At 39.6% G+C, this 20,684-nt stretch overlaps 1 protein-coding gene across 2 annotated transcripts in view; it reads right to left on the bottom strand.

Annotated features, from left to right (window-relative positions):
- The window catches only part of ELMO1 (engulfment and cell motility 1), a 314,601-nt gene that overhangs the window by 215,883 nt on the left and 78,034 nt on the right, over positions 1 to 20,684 (bottom strand). For both annotated transcript variants that reach the window (XM_027675681.1, XM_027675682.1), the window contains exons 6-7: positions 18,133 to 18,183; positions 8,127 to 8,296 (exon numbers count right to left, since the gene is read on the bottom strand). In XM_027675681.1, the coding sequence (XP_027531482.1) occupies positions 8,127 to 8,296; positions 18,133 to 18,183 (221 nt within the window). The remainder of the gene's footprint in view (positions 1 to 8,126; positions 8,297 to 18,132; positions 18,184 to 20,684) is intronic.

A 20,684-nucleotide genomic window follows, 5' to 3' on the forward strand; every position in this document is an offset into this window, starting at 1 on the left:
AAGCACAGTAAATCACTGTTTGGCTACTTCTTTTCAGGCAAACACAAGGATAGCACAAATTCTGGCTAACAGGCAGCGTTTAGGAATACAAGACAAATACACGAGTACAAATTTCTGGCTTCTGTCTGTAGCAGGTGCGGCTATCACATATAAATTAAGTCTGGGAATCACTCTGGCCTGAGGTCGAAATAAGTTATTCGGATGAAATGTGCAAAATTACTATTTAGTTACGCAGCAGTACTCAGAGTCCTCACAGCCACCACGACATCCCACAGCCACCACAGTCCAAGAGACAAAAACATCCTGGAAGGTCACAGAAGTGGAGATTTTAAGCTCTTCCCCTTATTTTTGCCGGTTCCTCAAATACTACACTTTTGCCTAGAGTTAACAAAAAAAAAAAATTGGTTTTGTCCACCTTGGTACTCTGGAGAATATTTGGAAATATAAATTCACTGCTGGAATTACTCTTTTTATCATATTTTACAGAAGTGGTTGCCAAACAAAACCCAGTATAACTGTCTCCTCTTTCCCGTTCCCGTCAACAGGGTGTTGATATCACGACTTAACAGCGGTCATTTAAATGTTCCCAAACACAGACAAAGTAAGGAAAACAACCCTAGAGAAAAAGCATTTGGGCGGGGGTGGGGTGGGGTGGGGTGGGGGGAGAGTGCAGGGAGCAGCAGCTCTCCCTCTTCAAAGATGTGATCTTTGACGGATCAATCTTAGATGAGGCTTTTATTTAAAACATACAGTGTGTGCTATGTATATGTAAAGGATATAAGAGAAATTATACTTGTGTGTGCTGAGAGGGAGGGTACAATCCAAGTTTGAAGACTGATGGGGAAATAAAACCAAATTAGAGCAAGCAGGAGAAAAGTAAACCAATAAAAAAAACCACTCCCAAAAGAAAACCTACTCCACTTGCCTCCTTTATGGAAACGGCACTGAAAGACAGGGCTGCAGCCTTTTCTCATCCTCCTGCCCTTACCATCTCCACAGTAGCATTACCTGATTTTACACACTCTTTTGCATTTTTGCCTCATAGTCATCCTCTCCCGACATTACAGAAACACTAAGAATTGAAGATTCCATAAAACTCCTGCTGGACAAGAATTGATTTGGGCAGCAATGTTGGATTAAGTAATCTATGCTTCCAAGTGAAGCTTCACACAAATGGCTGTAAAGCATTGGAGCTGACCAAGAGAGGGAGCAGGGAATACACAGTAGCCAGGAAGGGTGGAAAAGAACTACTTTTTATACAGTGGCAAAAACCTACTAGTTTAGTATTGTTCATATCCTCTGAAAATTCGTTTTCCATTTATCTGAGTTGCGCTTGCACAACTGTTCTATGGGGCAATGCTGTGAGTTCAATCAGGGAAGTGAACTGGGTTAAGGAATATGACATTAAAAGTAGCCTTTACTATAACTTTTCATAATCTACACCAATTTTCTAGTCCAGCTTGGTAGGAACTATACTGGCATAACTCTTCAGATAAAGCAGGATAGGAACAAGTGCTGTGAGCAATGCCGGCTTAAACCTTTTGACAGCACTACTGAAATACTCATCAGACTGGGATGGAAAAAACCATCAGCAGGTATGTGAGCAACTGTCCCGAAAAGTGTGTTAATGTCGGAATAATTCCAAATCAATCTGTCTTCAGTTTTCCACTGGGCTGGTATACAGTATTATCTCTGTAAGACAAGCCAAGAGCTAGAATTTCACTGAACAATGCAATTTGTCCTTAAATCATGCACAATTGCTGTCTCAGAGACTTCCAGCTGTACAGCTGCCAACTCTACAACCACATGTGCTCAATAGAAGGCTCCTCTTAGTCAAGACTCAAAAAACATACCAATATACATTTATTTAGAAGCTTACATGAACTTGATCTGGCTGCATTTATTATTTCCAATAGGAAGATGACAAAATTTAATAACCATCACAATTTAAAGCAAGTGTTTTTTTCTCCAATTTGCACACTAAGCAATTACAACTATCTTAAAATTAAAACCAGGCTATCTGCAATCTTGTCCAAGCAGCATCAACTAGTGTGGTCCTGTGCCATGGCTGTATGACTGTATAAGCTGCTCAGCACAATGTCATCAATAAAGCAGAAGTCTGGAGAACAATCTTCTCAACAGCAGCAGAAACAATTCTGGTTACTGTCAAGACAGTTAAACTTAGCATAGTCTCATTTTTTTGGCAAAAACTATGTGTTATTTCAGCCAAGTGACAAGTGATAGAGATCACGATAACGCCAATTAAAAAAATGGTGAAAATTCTGCATAGGCCTTCCTCCCAGTCATGAGATGATGATGATGATGATTACTATTACAACTGTTATCAAAAATAAATACAGATTCCTTTTATCAACTCTCCGGTCTTTCACTAATTAGGTGTGTGAATTACATTTCCTTTTCTTGCTTTATAAGGTACTACAAGGAGTTTTTTCCTTCTAATGAATGTGGGGGGAAGTCGTAGCCCCACAATTAAAGTTTGAGGCAGTGCAAAAGTTAGGCCGTGTTCCATGGAAGCAGTGGAGCTGGTTAGATGGTTTCCATGGACACGGCCTTGGGTTGCAGGGAGTACAAGGTTAAGACGGTTTGATAATGTGCAGGTGCTTGGATTCCTGGGTGTTGTTGTGGGAATATGTTTGTGTTGTGTGTGAAGTTGGCAAACTCAATAAAGGCTGCCTGCTGCACTGAGCAGGCAGACATCTCGTCTCACCATCCTTGTGTGTCTTGTGTGTCTTGTGCGTCTTTCTTCCCCCACCGGACCAGGCCTCAAGACAAGATACCCTGCGACAAATGAAGGCTGTGAGTCTGTCCCAGTCACACAACTCTCCTGATACATCAACAAAAAAACCTATAACTTTTCCAGTCTTCTGCTACATCAGAAAGACTATTTATCTATACAGACAGGATTTTCTGAAATACAAGTTCTAGGCTCGACTACGTAATGCAGCTCTGAATGAGCAAACTATGTTATCTCAGATGGGGTAGCAAGGAGATATGACTCTTTCTTCCACTTGGTTCCTGAACATATTTTTCCTCAGTCATTATTATAACTAGGACTTAATAGCAATGCTCTCTTTCTGACTCACTTTAGGGCATTGCAGTCTGGGGTGGGGAAGTGGAAGCAGGACACCCTTACACTTCCCCTTTACATCGTCTGTACATCCAGCCAAACAGACTGCATTTTTAGCTCCTCTTAACTAGGCATGAACTGGCTTCAGACAAAAATTCAGCATTAGGAGTGCTATGGAAATCTCTTTCTGAAAAGTCTAAGAAAAGGAAAATAACTGTATGTGCACACCCACCCCACTCTTTGGTGTTACAAATGCACAGAGTCTGAGAAATTATTGGACATCAGGGATAATTATAAAGTGAAATCAGTATTTACTGTTTCTTCATGACCTAACTTGTCTTGCAGTCTCTGCTATAATTTATAGATCACCCAAACCATAAAAATAAACATAAAACCATCTATTTTTTTTCTTTTTCGGTTAGTAAGAGACTCAGAGCAATGCTGTGGAATCAAGAATGAGCCTGTAGGGAAAACAAAGATAAGCCATCTCAATCAACAAGATCAAGATACATGTAGACAGTTTGTGAGATATGTTGCATCTCTGCTGATATAAATATATTCATATAGACAAGATGCACTCTTAGCTTCATTAGGGCCCCATGCACTCTATAACCTGCTTACCACCAACTCCTATGGCTTTGTCCCAGCACAAACCATGACTACAGTGTATTTGCTCTAAGCAGCAGGCACTCAAGGAGATCTGGCCCAAATTATGGTAACTACACATAGTATTAAACCCACTTTTGACAACATACATAAAAATAAACTCTCTCAATTTCTTATTTTTCATCAGGAAACTGGAAAGGCTATTCTCTAATGAATTCTAATTTTCTTCAATATTCAGGAATGTAACGTATGGAAAATTAACTAGGAAACACTGTTAGTTCTTGTCAACTTTTTATATTACTACTTCTTTTCATCACCTGCAAAATGAAGCAGAAGTAATTAGAAATCCAGGGACTTACATTCTCCTACTCTCATCACTGTACTTTTATAGTAATCAGCTTCACTGAAATAATGACTAAGAGGCACAATAAATAGAGCCAACTATAAATAAGGCATAGGCCTCTTCCTCAGTGAAAGTTGTGTAAAAAGCTGGAGTCTCGTTTTCCAGAGGCTGCCCACTAAAACTTAATTACACACTCAAATTATAACTTAAGAGCTGCCTCTAACATGAGTTCCACGTTCAAAGAAAACCTCAGAGCAACTTTGCACTGAGCATGATGTACTTTTAATGAGCACTGCCTGCCCCTTTGGGGAAAATAGAGAATAAAGCTTGAATTAACAAAATTCACCAATTTTTAGCACAGTTGCAGTACACCATGAACAGAGGCACCGCTCAGCCTGGGCTTACAGATGCAGGGCTGTTCTCAGCTGCATTAACCCAAGGGCAGCTGGGAAAGCACTTAGAGGGGTATGTCCCATCCCTGCTGACCCCCTCAGGGTCTTAATGCCAATACAAGTGCAGAGTGCAATACAAGAGCAGAGACAGCCACTCACACTATTTCATAACACACCTGCTCTCAGGTTGTGGCTCAATGATGCACCTAAGCCAATGTAGTGGTCTGCTGCCACAGAAAAAGGGCCTTTCCCGCATCCACTCATGCCCATTTCCTCTCTTGCTTCTTCAAGTCCCAAACCAAGCAGAAAACTAACTCCCCAAAACAGAATTAGTACTGTGCAACAAGTTAACAAGGCTGGATTGCCTTTGTAAAACACTCAGATACCAGAACCTGCTGCAGGAAGAAAGCAAGACTGGGCTGAAGAGCTAGGGTTAACACACAAGAAATGGGAGAAGGGGGCAGGGAGCTGGATTATCTCTTAGTATCATCAAGCCATTACGTTTCTTATGGTTGAGCCACAGCCTCACTCAGACAAGGCTGGCTCAACATTAGTAACTCAAAGGTGGCCATGGTAACTCCACAGTGAAGATACACCTTAAATATATCTTTACAAAGTATGTTGCTTTCTAAAACTGGGCCATCAAAGAAGTTTCTGCCCCTCTCAGAAATTTCGATCCTCATTCCTCCTCTAATACCTGCCCCCTGCCCTTTATAATGCCAATATAATTGTTAGGGTAGGTTCACCTATTGACACTTAAATGATCGTTGGGCAAGTAATGGTGCAAGGCAAAGGAGAGAGGTTTTCCTTCTGAAGCATTTCAGTGACTTGGTCAGCCACACAACCCTAATTGCTGAGGGTGCTCAGCCCAGAGTGGGAGCTAATGGCAAGGAGGTCTTCAGCCTGATTTGTACCTTCAGCGAGCACCTTGCAGGGGACCTCTTATTAACAGTATTCGAGACAGTCTAAGCAAAAACAGGAACAGAGAACATAAGAGGACAACTGACTGACCGCAGTTGCTTTTCCTTGACAGTCTAGGGCACCAAAAAAACAAAAAAAAAAACAAAAAACAAAAAACAAACAAAACAAAACAAAAAAAAACAAAAAAAAACAAAAAAAAAACCAAAAAAACCCCTAAAAACAAACAAAACCCCCAAAAACCAACCAACCAAACCAAAAAAAAACAAAACCAAAACCCACCACCAAAAAATACAACAAAAACCAAAACCAGCCACCCAAAGAAACAGTTGTTCTGAGGTAGTTTCTCTGTTACCTCAGTGTATTGACATAGCAAGAAGTGTCAGACCCTGAAGAGGAGAAATGGGTTCATCAGCTTGAAGTCAGATGAGAAAAGAAAACAGCAGCACCATGGCAGGCTTAGGCTGTTGAGCCTGTGCACGTTTGCTACTTTCATTAAATTCAAAGTTCTGTTAAGTATGCACTCATCAGCCAGTGATGCACAGTATAAAAGCGGAAGTGAATGTACAGTGTAGCACAGATGTCCTTGCTTTACAACTCCCTTTGAAAAACCAGACTTGGAAAAACCTGACCTGCTGACACCCTCAGGGCTGCAGAACGTCTAGGCTGCTGAACACTAAAGCCTGCAGTGAGTACTGGGAGTTCATCAGCAAGTGAATCTGCTGAAAACTCTCACAATCTGAGTCTTTGTCCAATGTCCAATCTAGAGAGTGTTTCTCCCCACAGGCAGAAACACTGATAAATAGAGTAGACAGGTAGATCGATCAATGCATCTTTGATGACACATTACATTAGCTAAAAAGAAAAGACTTAAATCCCTCCAAATGCAAGCCACTTCCAAAATAAATTTAAAAAAATAAATAAAAAAAAGGCAATAAACTCTGCCCATATGTCCAGTTTACAAGTCTGCTGTGTGATTTAGAACTTATACCTTCAGTCAGGAATTATTATCAGGGTGTAGTTTTTGAGCAGTTCTTTCAGCAGCGGTGCTGCTGCCTGAAGTTGCTTCCCTCTCAAATAGTTATTTTTAATCCAGACCAGTCTGCTGCAACTTGGCTCATCCCACAGCTAACAAAACAGTGTTACAAACACATCTGAAGGGTGAGGAGGGCACTTCCTTTAGCCTTGGTGCAGCTAAAAGGAACTCTTATAAAAAATGTTAATGTTCCCTGCCTGTTTCAATAGAATATAAAGTGTTTTAGTTTAAATATCTTCAGCAGTGCAGTAAGTTAAACTATTTAACCTAAATAAAGTCATGAATAGACCACGGGGGCAATGACTTTTAATTTGCTTATGTTCTGATCTTTATAGGCACATATGAGCCTGCCCACTCAGTATATTTCTTAATTAGTACAGCAACTGTGTACATATGTTTACATAAACTTAAACTTGTCTTTGCTTTTAAATCTAATTTGGTCCCTGAACAATAAATATTATAGGAATATAAGACAGGTTGACAAATTTGATAACTAGAAGCATTTTTTAAAGTGGCATAACATGTGATGTGTGCCACAGACCACATCACTGCAAACATTAAATTACTATAGCCCCAAAATGCTGAAGACGAAACCACGAGCTATTGGAAATGTAGTATATAGCTGGAGTTAGGCAATAAGGATTCAGAGTCCAATAAAACATTGACCACATGACAGGCAGGGATCAGTTAGAGCATGCTTTTACATTGCCCAATCTGTGGGCTACTGGATTCTAGAAAGTAGTTAATTTTTCTGTGGAAGATCACCAGTATATCTTGTATGGGACCCTCAGAGACCATTTGCGTTCCATTTCGAAGTCCATTTACTACTTTTGCTTCACCTCCTACCACTATTTACTTCATTGAATCCAAGGGAATATGAGCACATTTGTGAGGGGTTTTGGACTGATTTCAGCAATTTACTTTTGGAGTCTGGCTCACAAGACTGAACACCACCAGCGAATAAGAAATTTACTTTCAGAGCATTTTCTTTCTCTCCAAAAGGGGCATGGGTACTGTTGATTTCTTCATGTGTAGTAGAGGTTGACACTGACTGCAAAGGACTAAAACTCTTATTTGAAAGCAAAAGCCTCCTGTTAGAACATAATTTAAGAGTGCAACAATCCACATTAAGCCAATGGACACTAACTCAGGACTATGGTCCTGAATTTCACCAACGGTGAATTTTGATAAGGTGTTCTGGTAAAGAATAAGTGTATTTTCAGAGGTTATCTTTCAATTTCATGTCAAAAAAACCACTGCTATTTGAAAAATCCCAGTCAGGATCAAAACAATTAAAAAAATGGAAATAAAATAATGCACTTTTTACATGTGGGTTTTACCCCACATGTTCTCAGTAATGTGAAATTTGAAACATGGTTTTCAGATTACATCACTTATATATCCTTTAAATATAGCCTTTAAATATACTATCAATGGTTTATCAAATTTTCAATAGTAGAGAAGAAACTAGGACCTCAGTCTCCCAAAATTTTATGGCACAGAGGGTACTTGTGACTTCCTAGTTTGCTCACCCTGAGTCCCCACTAGCCCATTGTAAGGGGAAATTAAAACAGAAATATTCTCATTGATAATTAACATATTATCCTAGAAGCCCAGAACTCATCAGATATTTAATTTTATATAATTTTAGAAATTGTATACAGAAAAACTTCAGGCACTCAGAAAGTGAGCAGGAAATCACCCCATACAGAAGGAACATCAGAATTTAAGCAGAATACTTACTCTGTGCCACTTTCAACCATTTGCGTTAGGAGGGAAATGCCATCGAGGTTTATAAATTCTTGGGCAAATGTAACATCCCGTGAGTAGTTGGCTAAGTCTTTCAGTGCTTCTAACTTTGCATCCATACTAGAAGACTGTATCCTCTCATGGAGCTGCTGAGCATTTTGAGCCTAAGAGAGAAACAAAACACAGAAAAACAAAAACAACAAAAAAGCTTTTGTTACAATGAAAATCATGAATAAAGCGTTAGATTAAGTAGGAACAATAGCCATGTTTAATCCTAATGATACTTAACACTTCCATGCTCAGAAAAGTAGCTCAAATACAAATTACTTTCATAAAAGTATATTACTTGTGTATTACTTCATTATTACCTATAATTATTCGGACTCTTGTAGAATCATCAGATGAGCAATGGATAGATATCCCATTGTCTCAGGCAAAATGGAAGCATTACAAAAGATGGTCTTTGGCTTGAAGAGCTTATGTGTCACATCAATAAAAGTAGAAATCAAAATAAAACAAATTGCATCAGACCATCTCAGTATAATAACAGCGGCACATTTTTTCCTGTCAATGCTTACTCAGTTTACACATTTCTCATGACCTTTAACAACAAGGACCATATACTGTCCTAATCAGATTATATAAATAGAGAACAGCTTCACGTCTTCTGCTCCTTCCTCCCCCTCTTCTTTTGTTCACAGTCAGTGAGTTCAAAAACTCACATACTCTCAATGAGGAGCATAGGAATAATTACTTTCCACATATGACTATGATATTATCTGTCATGCATCTTTATGTAAGTTCAATATCCTCATATGTTAGGCTATTATGCCCATTAATGTTTTAAATAGAGGATGAGAGAGTGAAATTTAAAATGGACATCAGTGATAAAAAGCTAAAGAAATATTTAAATAACGCATATTAAATTGTATCTCTCTTTAGCCATGCAAATACTTTAAAATATATCTCACATTTTCAATTTGATGCTTTTACTCACCTGAACGGAATATTCAAAAGCTTCAGTTAATAGCTAGCTAGACAATACTTTTCTTAGAAAAATAATCCTCCTCACTATGTATAGAGATACTTGCAAAACTCTATTTCCTCAAATTCATTTCTTACCTGCACCCAATGAAAGCTGAATGAGAGGCTATGAGTCCTTAGGAAAACAAATTAAATATAAATTCTGCTGAGAGTTATTTTCTCTGAGATGATGCTTATTCTGTCTCAGCTGGAGAAGAAATATAGAAGAAAGGGCTGTGCTGACAGACAATTCCTTTTCTGTTCAAGTAATGAATATACTTTTCACAGAGATGGTCATCTCTGTAGATCAAGATTCTGAGATAGCAGTCATTTTTAGTGCAAGTGAACATTTAAACAAGGAGCCCAGGAAAAAAAACAGCACTGTGTTATTACAGATACAGTTTCCTAGTTACATAACTTTGATTGCTTCAAAAACCATTAGTAAGTTAAGTGTTCCACTGTCCTCAGCAAGGTTTGTTACTTCTCACTTTTACAAAGAAAAATTAATGCATGGTCTCCAGTCAGCATTTGGCCAGAACCTATGTGGTAAGGAGCATGTACAGGGAGGAATACCTTCTAGTTAGTATGACTGTGGTTAACGTCTTCAGTTAAGAGAGTATTGAGAAGAAATGGAATATCTTCAGTCCTGAGCTTTTTCATGCCTAAAGTATAGGGTGACGCAGCTTAGCATTTACAGTTACATTACCAATAGCAGTTACATTACCTATAAAAAGGCAGAAACTTGTCGACCAGAAGGTCTTTCTGCCACTCTAAGTTACCTATTCTACCAATGGATTTGAGTTCTAATGGGGAAACAAGGGCTTATAGAGTCTCTGTGTAATGGTGTATTAGGGAGCGTTCGAGACATACTGAAGCTTGAAACAATGACACTGTTAAAAGCTTAACAAAAACTAATATTTATTACCAAGAGGTGGCCAACAAAATGAACAAACCCAAAAAGGAGGAAGGAGGAGAGAAATAAGCCCCCAGCATGACTTCCCCAGGTACCCAGCTGTTGCCCATAAAGTTAACTTATCGACCTGACCTAGCCTAGCTCCCCAATGTAAAGTTCCCCCCCCCCGGTGTGAAGTTCCCCCCTACTCCAAGGAAGCACTATCTGCTTTTATACAATTAACTGAGTGACCACAACCTCCCAGGTGTGGCCAGCACCGCCCAGCCAAAGGCCCTCAGTCCCACCTCCTGGTTATGTAAGTGCATCTCTTTTGTGCATGCGTGAGAACTTCGGAAATCCCCTAACGCACGCGCAGTATGCTTTGGGAGTCTTTTCTAATTGAGTCGGGGGTCGAGCCTTCCTCCCTCCTCATCAATTTCATCCTTCAAGTGACCTTGGAGGACAATTAGCCAATCACAGAACACCAACTAAACCAGTTTATACCGAAGTTCTCCCTCCAAGGACGAATCCCTGGAGTGAATTCAGTGAACTTGGCAGGGAGAATATAAACTACTGCAGGTGGCTGGGGCCAAACACAGACCAAAAGTATCAGCATAAATTCACCCTGGTACAAATGGCAACATCTATTCAAATAGTACTAAAAGAATATCTCTCAAGCAGGTGGTAGGGTAAACCATTTGCCAAAGCCCATGGAAAAAGTGAAAACAGACACCACTTTCAACTTCCAGGGTAACAACAAAATACTTCCTCCAACCCTCTTCCTTCATCAGAGAGGGGGAAGAAAATCTTGCTCAAGTACTCTTGCATAATTAGCTACAAAAACTCAGAGCAACTATTATTACCTGAACCAGAAGTTCAACAGCCAACACCTACCTTACCAAACACCCTCATTCATGGAGCTGTTTCTTACTCTAGATTCCCCACTATAAAAACTCAGGAAGACTCAGAGATGCAAAGCATCCTCAAAACATTACTGTTTCTCAGAGTACATGCAATGTCTGAATTCCTGACCACCTTAGAAAAGAACACTGAAAAATCTTCAGTACTGCCATGGCAGCTGCATTCCCCTGACTTTGGACATGGTTGCTCAAATTTAACCTTAAGCTCATTAAGATCTGTGCACATGCCTTCTACTTGCCATAGATTTGGAAAGTTACCACCCCCACTATCTGCCTACTGAAGGATACAGCTCTTTCAGCTTTCCATGGGAATCTGGTCCTCTGAAAGCTCCTGGACTCAGTGAAAATGAAACAAATAGAAAAGATGAACAAAACAGCTAGTTCAGTGTGACTGAGTGGCTCTCCTGAGCTGCTCAACCAGTAAGTCTGAGTGGGCAAACTTTGGGCAGCAGAGATGTGGCCAAACAGATAGGGACTGCAATTGCCTGCATAGCACAAAAGCAAGCAAGAAAACATGTAAGTAGAGCCAGGAGAACATCCTCCTCCAAACCCCTTCACATCACACCAAAACGTGCTGTGTTAACAATGTCTCCTCTTCATACACATTGACATCAGATTATCTGTGGTTCACCCTTCCTCTTGAGGAGACATTTCTGGCCCTAGCATGAACACCTTGGGCTGCTGCCAGTCCAGTTAGACTTCCGTTACACATATATCAATACCAAGCATGGAAAGACTTAATCCTACCTCTCCCCCAAACTGAGAACACCAGTACAGGGATGTGCAATAACAGCTCACCTACAGTGCACAACAGCAGCATGAGTGGGACCAACCTATCAATAGAGATAGGTTAATCCTCTTTTCTCCACAGTCAGTGATAGCTTTGAAATTCACCAGATTAAAACCAAAATATTCACTCAGACACAGCTTGGTACCCTCTAAAGAGCACAAAAATCCATGCTACAAAAGTGGTTCAGCCCTGTTTTAAGCACATAAAAGAGCACTTACTATCATCATAGGCTTTATCTGACTATGTCAATATTCTATCACCAAAGTTTACACAGAGTTGTAGTTTTCTTCAATTAAACAAGTTTTGCAAGACACTGCATCCAATAAACTTTGCTCCTTCTACTATTGGAAGAAAAAAGAACGGACAAGGGCAGAGGAAATCTTGAATAAAGGGTAAACAAATATTTGTCTTAGCAAGAGTACTGGTATATGTCTCACTGGAAACATGGATAAAAGTCACATTGGATGTTGTTGTCCCAAATACCTGATGGGTGAAAATATTGCTTTGATGAACATCATGCAGTTCTCACAAGCCTCCTAGTTCTTGTTGCCATAGTACTCATACGTGCTTATGGAATGTACAGCTCACTTATGACTGCATTAAAAAATGAAACCCAGATGAAATATGCTCCGAATGTTTACCAGAGAGCCATTTTAATGATTTACAAGCCATCAGTGGATGGACAGAGAGCACAGCTCATTAAAGCAATAGCAGAGCTGGCTGCCATGTCTGTACTCTTACTGAAATATCATTCAGGTAAGAATAAATATATACATATATATATATATAAACCTCCACAACTGAGAATCATTAGAGGGAATTAACAGAAATGTGGCTCTCAAGTAAATGAAAGGCAGAACTAACTGCTCTCCTGTTTAGGAGAAGAGAAGGAAGGGAAGCTTGCAAAAACGTGTGCTGTTGAAGCCCCAGCATTTCAAAAGGCTGTCAAGTGGCATAAACTGCATGTCTAGTCTTAAATGACTTGCTCCAAGGACATCCAGAAAGGTTGCCCACAGGGAGTAGCAGTGCTTAAAAGGAGCAGTTTGATGAGATTGTCAGCTTAAAGAGAAAACTAATGACCTAAATCCAGGATGTGACTTGCTTAGAGACTTAGCCATTTGGAGGTTAAGAATCCCAAGATCATCCTAACAAGAGACTCTACCAATCAAATTATCATTTCTTTGCCACTGAATACTTTGTGCAAACTTTGAAAGCAACTTATTAACCAGACATACTCAGGGTTCTACAGAGTACAAAATACAACAAGGATGAGAGGGAGGTCACAGATCCAAAAGCAACCACTATCAAACATGAATGTGCTATGGAAGAAATTTGGACCATTGACTTAAATTGCTCTTTTACCCCTATGTAATTAGTTGTCTTCTTTATCCTTTACAGATTCCTGTCGCATTAGTCAACATTCTGCTAGAAAAAGGGCATTCAGACCATCAGTAACTATCAAATACACTTTTGTACTAACCAAACAGGTGCATTTCTGTGGTTTAATTGAAATTGCTCAGTGTTGAAATGCCAAGGTGGTTTAAACTGCTGCCTTTTCCTGGATTGTTATTGCTACTTCACCTAGAACTGCATATATGTCAGAGAGCAATGGAGTCGATACGTTACATAATTGTCATTGTGTGCATACCAGATTCAACAGACCCACCAAGACTGACTAGCGTCTGATGCCAGATAGGTAATGAGATTCCATTTTAATTAGTACATACATTAATTGCTAACATCTTTTACAAGAATACTGAAGCAAAATTTCCACATCTAAAGCCCTGTACAGACATGACACATTGAGCAGTCCTATGGAATCACAATACACAATTATGGGAGCAGAAACAGAGAAATGGTCACATCTAGAGTCATTTACTAAATCCATGACAAAAGCATTACAGATGCATAAGCATATGTATTATGTAAAGATGTCTAAAATAAGTTTATGCAATCAGTAGTCACTTCTCAATGTTTTATAAGCATTTTTACCCTCCTGCTGCATTTGAAACAATCCGTTTGGCCTACTATTCAAAACATATCTTTGGAAACATGAAAAAATGAAATTAAACCTTTATCTGTAAAAAGACAAAACCCAACTCCACTTCTCTAATCTTTGTCTTGTACTATGAGAAGACAAATATAAAAGTGGCTTATTGGCGTCCATGGTCAATGCTTCTGGTATAAAGTTCAATTAACAACTAATTTACCATTACATGATAAACATAAGCACAATCACAGGCTAGAACTGCAAAAATTTATGCATTTACAGAATATATTAAAGCAGTTGTAGAGCAAAGATTATAGACCAAATCCTCAAACATTTATTTAGAGGTAATGGATTCAGATTTATAAGCAGTAATAGGTTAAAAAAACCTGTTTAGATCACATATAAATAAAAACCCACATTCCTCCTATCTGTAGAAGCATTCAGAGAAAACACTGTGATGACTATTACTGAACACCCTTATTTACATGATTGCTCAAAACGCTAATACATCAGCCTACAAACAACTTCCAAGTTTGAAAATTCAACTGATCTCTGACCAGGGGACCAAAGAAAAACATGTGAAAAACATTAATTATCGGGCCCCGTAAAAAAACACATCAGAAAAGGCTACCCCTTGACTCACGGTTTAAGGTATATAGTTAATGAGCAAGGCATGTTTTGTAAGTGCCCAAGAAGCTACCTTTAAATAAACAGTGGGTGTTCAAATAACCATTTCTGTTAGAAAATCATTAAATAAAAACAGGAAACCAGTTCCTTTAGTTTAATTTTCCCAGTATTTTAGCATCTTTTAAAAAAGATTAGTCCTTTAAAGAAGGATTTGCAGGATCTGATTGAAGAAATCCTGCAGTTGCACAGACTAAAAGGTTGGACTCTGCTTGCTGCATTGCAGGACACAAAACTCCTTTTGGATCAGTCTCACACTCGGGAGCAATTAACAGCTCATTTATACATCTACCCACCTTGCACTGGAATATGGGTATCAAAAAACAGGCAATAGAAATATGGCATTTCAACTGTCACATATGTTCAAATACAAAGAAATGTTGCATAAGAAACTTTTGATGAGTCCCTCCAGAAATGCAAATAGACAAAGGGGGAAAACAGGTCAGGGAAAACTGCAAAAACACACAACAGCCCAAAGAATTGGTAAGAAAGACGATAGGAGAGGTTAAAATAAATAAGAAAGATGATATAGGAACAAGGATAATATGGGAGAAATTCAATCTGTACTCAAGTTACCTAGGAAACAGTGTCTGTGTGGTGAGCGGTTTATAGAGGGGAAAAAAATAGCATTGTTTAGAAATAACAGCTTTTCAGAGAATGGCACAAACTTAGCAAACAGACCTACGGAAACAAAGAAGCAGTTCAAATTCCCACCAGGCCTAACGACTGGCGTTTGCAAACCTTTAACTCAAAGAAATTTAAAATAGGCACATTGTAAATCTCTCAAGGCAAATATTTATAATGGATTTAGCAGCACGCCATAACTGCAGTTTTGCCCTTGCAATATTAACAATGGTTTTCAGAAAAAGATCCCTGTATGCACACACAAAATAATCCAAACTCGAGATTAAAAAAGAGAAAGTATTTAACATTTAGATTTGAGGAGTTAGATTTCAAATCCTGATTTTAAAAACAACAACCCAAAAAATTATGGTTTTCTACTTCTAGATACAACTACCTGTCTTCTCTCTCTCCTTTTAATCTTTAATAGCATCTACTCTGGGTACATGAGCAATAAAAACATTTGAGGCTTATGACAACAGGACTCAAAAAGATCATATCTCATCCTTCTCACCCAAATTTCTATGACTCAGGCCATGCAACTGTGAATGGGTACAGCCAGACTACTGGCTGTCATGGTAATAAACTGCATAAAAATTAATCACTAGAAAAGCATTTCAAGTTCATGCAGCCTTCAGAATTGGTCAACTCAACTCGTCTCAACTCTTCAAGGAAAAAAAGGTTTCCTCAAAAGACTTCTAAAGTTCAGGACAGATTTTTTTTTCCCCACAACAGTCAGGAAGTAGGCAGCTCAGGCCTTTCTGAAACTATCCCAGACACTGCATAATCCATATGTGGTTTCTTTTAAATTCCCTCAATCTTTCTCTCCTTTCCTAATTCTTCCACCTTTTCATAAAGCATTTTTATTGGTATGATTTTCTTTTTCTAGTGGAAGGGGAAAGATAGTTTCAGCTTTATACTGTTGTACAATAGAAATAATGGGGGGCAGGGGAGGACAGGAATTCAGAATCTTAATATTTTCATATGCTTAGAAAAACATTGCCCACCCAGTACTAACAGCTAAGAAAGCATCTTTCCCATTTTGCAGGAGTGTATCATGCAGCCTGTTCTTCACATTATCTCTTCCAACTACGGTTGCTCTCATACAGAATTTCAGAGGAAAAAATGGAAACAGATGGTCTGTTAGCTTTTCAGGGTAAACGACAAGCACTGTGTAGGTCACCAGTTTAAAAACCACAGCTTGGAAGCCTTTAATCTATCTACTTTAGGTACTGCTATGATGACCATTTCAACAGTACCTTAAAGAGCAAAGAGACTATTGTAGAGTGGGAACATGCAGAACTTCATTTTTTATCTACTGAAAGAATACAAATACTCTCTAGTCTGACAAAAGCCAATCTGTTCCTTCAAAACCTTCTAAACTACCTCTCTAATTTTGGGAAAAAGTTAAAAAAACTTTTTAAAAACATGAGGAAGTTTGAAAACAAACACTAGGTCAGGGATAAATATCAATACTGAATACTCGAAAGTAGACCAGCCTTTAGCTTAAAACAGGATGGTTGAGTCACTCATAACTGCAGGCCAGTGCCAGAGTAGTCCATAATTTGGTAAGCAACAAGCAATATCTCAACATCCTAAGGACTCCTGTCTTGGTTAACTGACCCTAAAGTAAATCCCCAAAGAAACTGACCAAGCAGATGATGGCCCTATGCAAAATCACACCTTCCTGCCCATAGGTAGTAGCAGAAAGTGTTATACATCCAAAATTTGTCTCTTGTGTTTGTAGGTCACATTTCTAATTGCTTGATCCAAGTATCATGAAGACAGCGAGCCAGCCATTTTCACAGATCAGTGGCAGCACAGCCTCTCTTCAGTTTTGCATGGTGCAACTGGTTGTGGATTTTGAGACGGGAGGATTCCAGGAGTCATCTCATGGGGTTACTCCATGCTGTGGTTACACAAAAAGAATGATACAGTGCATTTGAACCATGTTGGTTCTTGATGAACCACAGATGTTGTTTTGATTTCATGAGATCGCAAGTCTGGGCAGTACTGGAGAGGATATTTGTTCTTAAGAAGTCCCAGAGGTTAGAAGGAGCTGGTGCTGGGGCTGTCTGTTTCTGAGAAGTTCCACCAAATGGGGTTTACTCCATCAGCGAGTGGCTTCCCGGTGTACAAGGCTGTTCTGGCAACATATGCCAAGAGACTGGAGTCACACAGACTCTGACAGAGCCATGGCCTTAAACTGCTGTTTATTTTTATGACTGTAAAACTCTGTATATAAAGACCACCGAAAAAGATGATGAAGGATAATGGAGATCTCTTGCCTTTGCCCAGTTGGCCACTGAGAAGTGCTTTCTGTTAATAAGCTACTGGGTGGCAGAGTTTGGTCATAATAACGCTTTGAATCTGCAGAAGCTAGAACACCACCATGAAGAGGTAAAGCATTTTAGTGGAACACTACAGTTGTCAGCAACAAAATGGGATTGCTGCTGCCTTAGACATACATCTTCCAGGACTAATAGTGGCTTTCAGCATGTGGCACTAGTACCGCTCAACTCAGCAGGAAAACGGACCATTTCAAGGCAACCAGCAACTCTGCCATGCTTTTCAGGAGCTGGCAAGGAGATAGTGTCGGAAAAAAATTTTAAAAAAAGATTAAGAAAAACCCACCCAAAAAACACACCAACAAAAAAACCCACCACCCTGTAAAATCTCACTGTTACAGTTGCTACACTCAACACAAACCCAGAGAGCAGGAAAGCTCTGACCTGAGACTACCAACAGAGGTCTCTATGGTTCAAATGCCTGCCCTTCCTCCTGGCTTCATGGCTTTGAGCTCTGGGGCAGAAAAGGAGCAACTTGAGTGAGGCTGCAACGTCAGCATGGAAACAGAGGTATCTCAGACATGAAAGTTGTTCCCAGCAGAAGAAAAGTGAGACACAAAAAAAACCCCCACCCACTCAGAGATATCACCCCTGCTTCCATAACTCATAACCTTTGCAGGAGGATTGTCGGATACACTGTGGATAAAGCTTAAAAATACATCCATTAGTTCACAATGATTTACTAATCGAACCTTCACTTTGAAGAAAGAGAAGAGCAGAATAGTAACTCACCGGAGATGTTGTTAATCGAAGGATGGCTCCGTTTTTTATTTCATTACGATTCTGAAAGAGAAAAATCCAAAGGTTTCATTGAAGACTCAAATAAAAAGATGAAACATACATTGGGCAGAATGTCATACTAAACATGCAACAGTACTTTCCCCTGTCTGCATGCAAAAGCTTCCCTCTTTCATATGTAAGCTAATAACTATACAGTATTTTCCTCACTGAGGCATATAACATTAGCTTCAAGAAATAGGTGGCTGTTGACATGATGCTTAGCAAATCTGAAGCCTTTCAAGAGTGACTTCATGTTTTTCAAAGTTTAGCTTCCATTGGCAACCTCTAAATATTTCTTTGAAATATACTGTCCATGGTGTCTGGCTCTGGTATTGTACATACTTGAAGAGTTTGTAAGTTTGCTGAAACCTGTCATTAAACATCTGCAGGATTTAGAATTTATCCCACTGTTTTTCTATTTTCTATAACAAGAACATGCTGACTTAAACCACTGGAACCTACCCACTGAACTCTGCCACCACAGCTTTGTACTCTCCCTTAAAGTAAAAAAAGCACTGCAAGTTAGCAGTAAGCAAAGTTCAAACATGCCATAAGCCCTTCTCCTCACCCAGCTGGCAGAAAGAGGGGATATTAAACATTTTCTTTTGGTTAAGTTCACAAAATGTGTTCAATTAAACTAAAGCTATGGGTAGATGAAAAAGCCACCATGCTATAAGCTATGGTGTTCTCTTACGGTGTCCTTACAACTTTGTGGTCAAAGCCCATGAGCATAGTCTTCCCCTGTGGCAAGCATAGCGGAGCCTCCCCCTGCTTGAACAAGCTACCTCCTATTCACCACAGGCTAGGAGAATAAGGTACCTAGCACAATGAACATACTAACAGGTACTGACTGTGTATAGCACAGTGCACAGTCAAAACGTCAGTCATGGTTCAGCAGCTTGTTCGTGAGCCAATACCCTAACTTGTCAAAGGAATTGGAGGAATCCTTAACAGTTTAAGAGAGAAGAGCTAATTTTGTACTGAAGACCACATTGCAGGCTTTTTGCAGACTGGTGTTTAGCCAAAAAAACCCAAGAAGGTATATTTCTCCTCAGGCAGTTTTCCCCAAATTTATTTCCTTTTTCTTCTTCCCATTCTGACACATCTCAAATCCAAAATGCTAAAAAACAGATAAATCTTGCCTGAAATGAGGTCAAGCAGTCCCAAAATAAAACTCCAGTACATTGTCTCTTTCTTGGTATCCAAGTTGTCTGTGGGATTGGTACCAGCTACTCTCCACCCACAAAGACTTTTTCACTCTAACTGAAATAATTGAAGTGCCAGACAACACAGGGGGTAAAAGGCAGAAGCTTTCTTACAGCATCTTTGCCTATATATGCAACTAATTCATCTCAGCCCTCAGCAGTCTCCTTCTGCCAGAAGAGCCTCAGGGAGGCCAGCCAGGCTGGGGTAAAGGGTGAGCAGCTAAATACAGGGTGACTTCCCACAGCAAAAACAAAGTGCCAGATTTTCTCCTCTTGTAGTAAAGCAGCACCAGACTCAGCTACATTTCATCATGTCTGAGGAATCTGTGTGAAGTGGCAATAGTGCATTTGTGTGGTTTAATCTCAGTCAGTGTTGAAACAAACTCACTTCACACAAACAGTTGTGGTGGCTTAAACTGTTACCTCCTGGATTTGTGGAACTGTATACAAGTAATTGCTTTAGGAGAGACAGTGAGAATAGGCTAAATCTACCTCCACCAACAGCTTAGACTAAGCCACTGGACCTCAGGCACGTTAGGCCAGAGTATGTGTGTGCACACATATACATAGCTTTACTTGGAAGGCAGCAAATCCCAGCATGAAAAAATATTAAAATCAGGGAATCAGACAACACTTGAACAACTTAAACTGTACCAATCACATTCAGAAGTTAAAGTTCACTGACATCTTTATGAAAACATTGGAGCTAATATACAAATAGACTGTTCTTAAACATAAATAAGAGCACACACACAAGCTTATTTTTTGTAGCAGCAAAACTTTAGGCTTAAAAGTTTCTCATGTTTCCTGTTGCAATTAACATGAACTACCAAATCAAGTGCACAAATGAGTTTTTGGTTTAGCAAGTTAAGTCACCTAATCTGGGCCACAATAAACAACACTGTAAACACTCTTAGTCCACTGCAAACAAGAGGTGCTGGGCATAGAGAAAGAAGGCTACAGAGTAGTCTCCAGAGGCCTGAAGAGTTTGCTGAACAGCTGAGTACTTCTACCTCCCACCTGTGTGCCTCCTTTTCCACCTGGCACGAGCTCAGGTACTGGACAGATCTGATTGTGGGTCAGTCTCACTAACCTGGCAGAAATTAGCTCCAGCAGTAAAGACAAGAGAGTTTTCTGTCAGGTTAATAGACACAAACAAGCTTTACAAGGGTTCAGCAACAGCGCAAACCCAAGAAAGATGGTGGAACCACATCTCTGGGAGCAGAGAAGCAGTGGACGGAAAGAGAAGAAGGGAAGCATGAGGAGGAATTATACCTCACCTTTTTGGGAGCAGCAAGA

The sequence above is a fragment of the Neopelma chrysocephalum genome, unplaced genomic scaffold (genome assembly GCF_003984885.1).
Source record: "Neopelma chrysocephalum unplaced genomic scaffold, ASM398488v2 Primary Assembly neopelma1_26, whole genome shotgun sequence".
In the NCBI taxonomy this organism is placed as follows: Eukaryota; Metazoa; Chordata; class Aves; order Passeriformes; family Pipridae; genus Neopelma; species Neopelma chrysocephalum.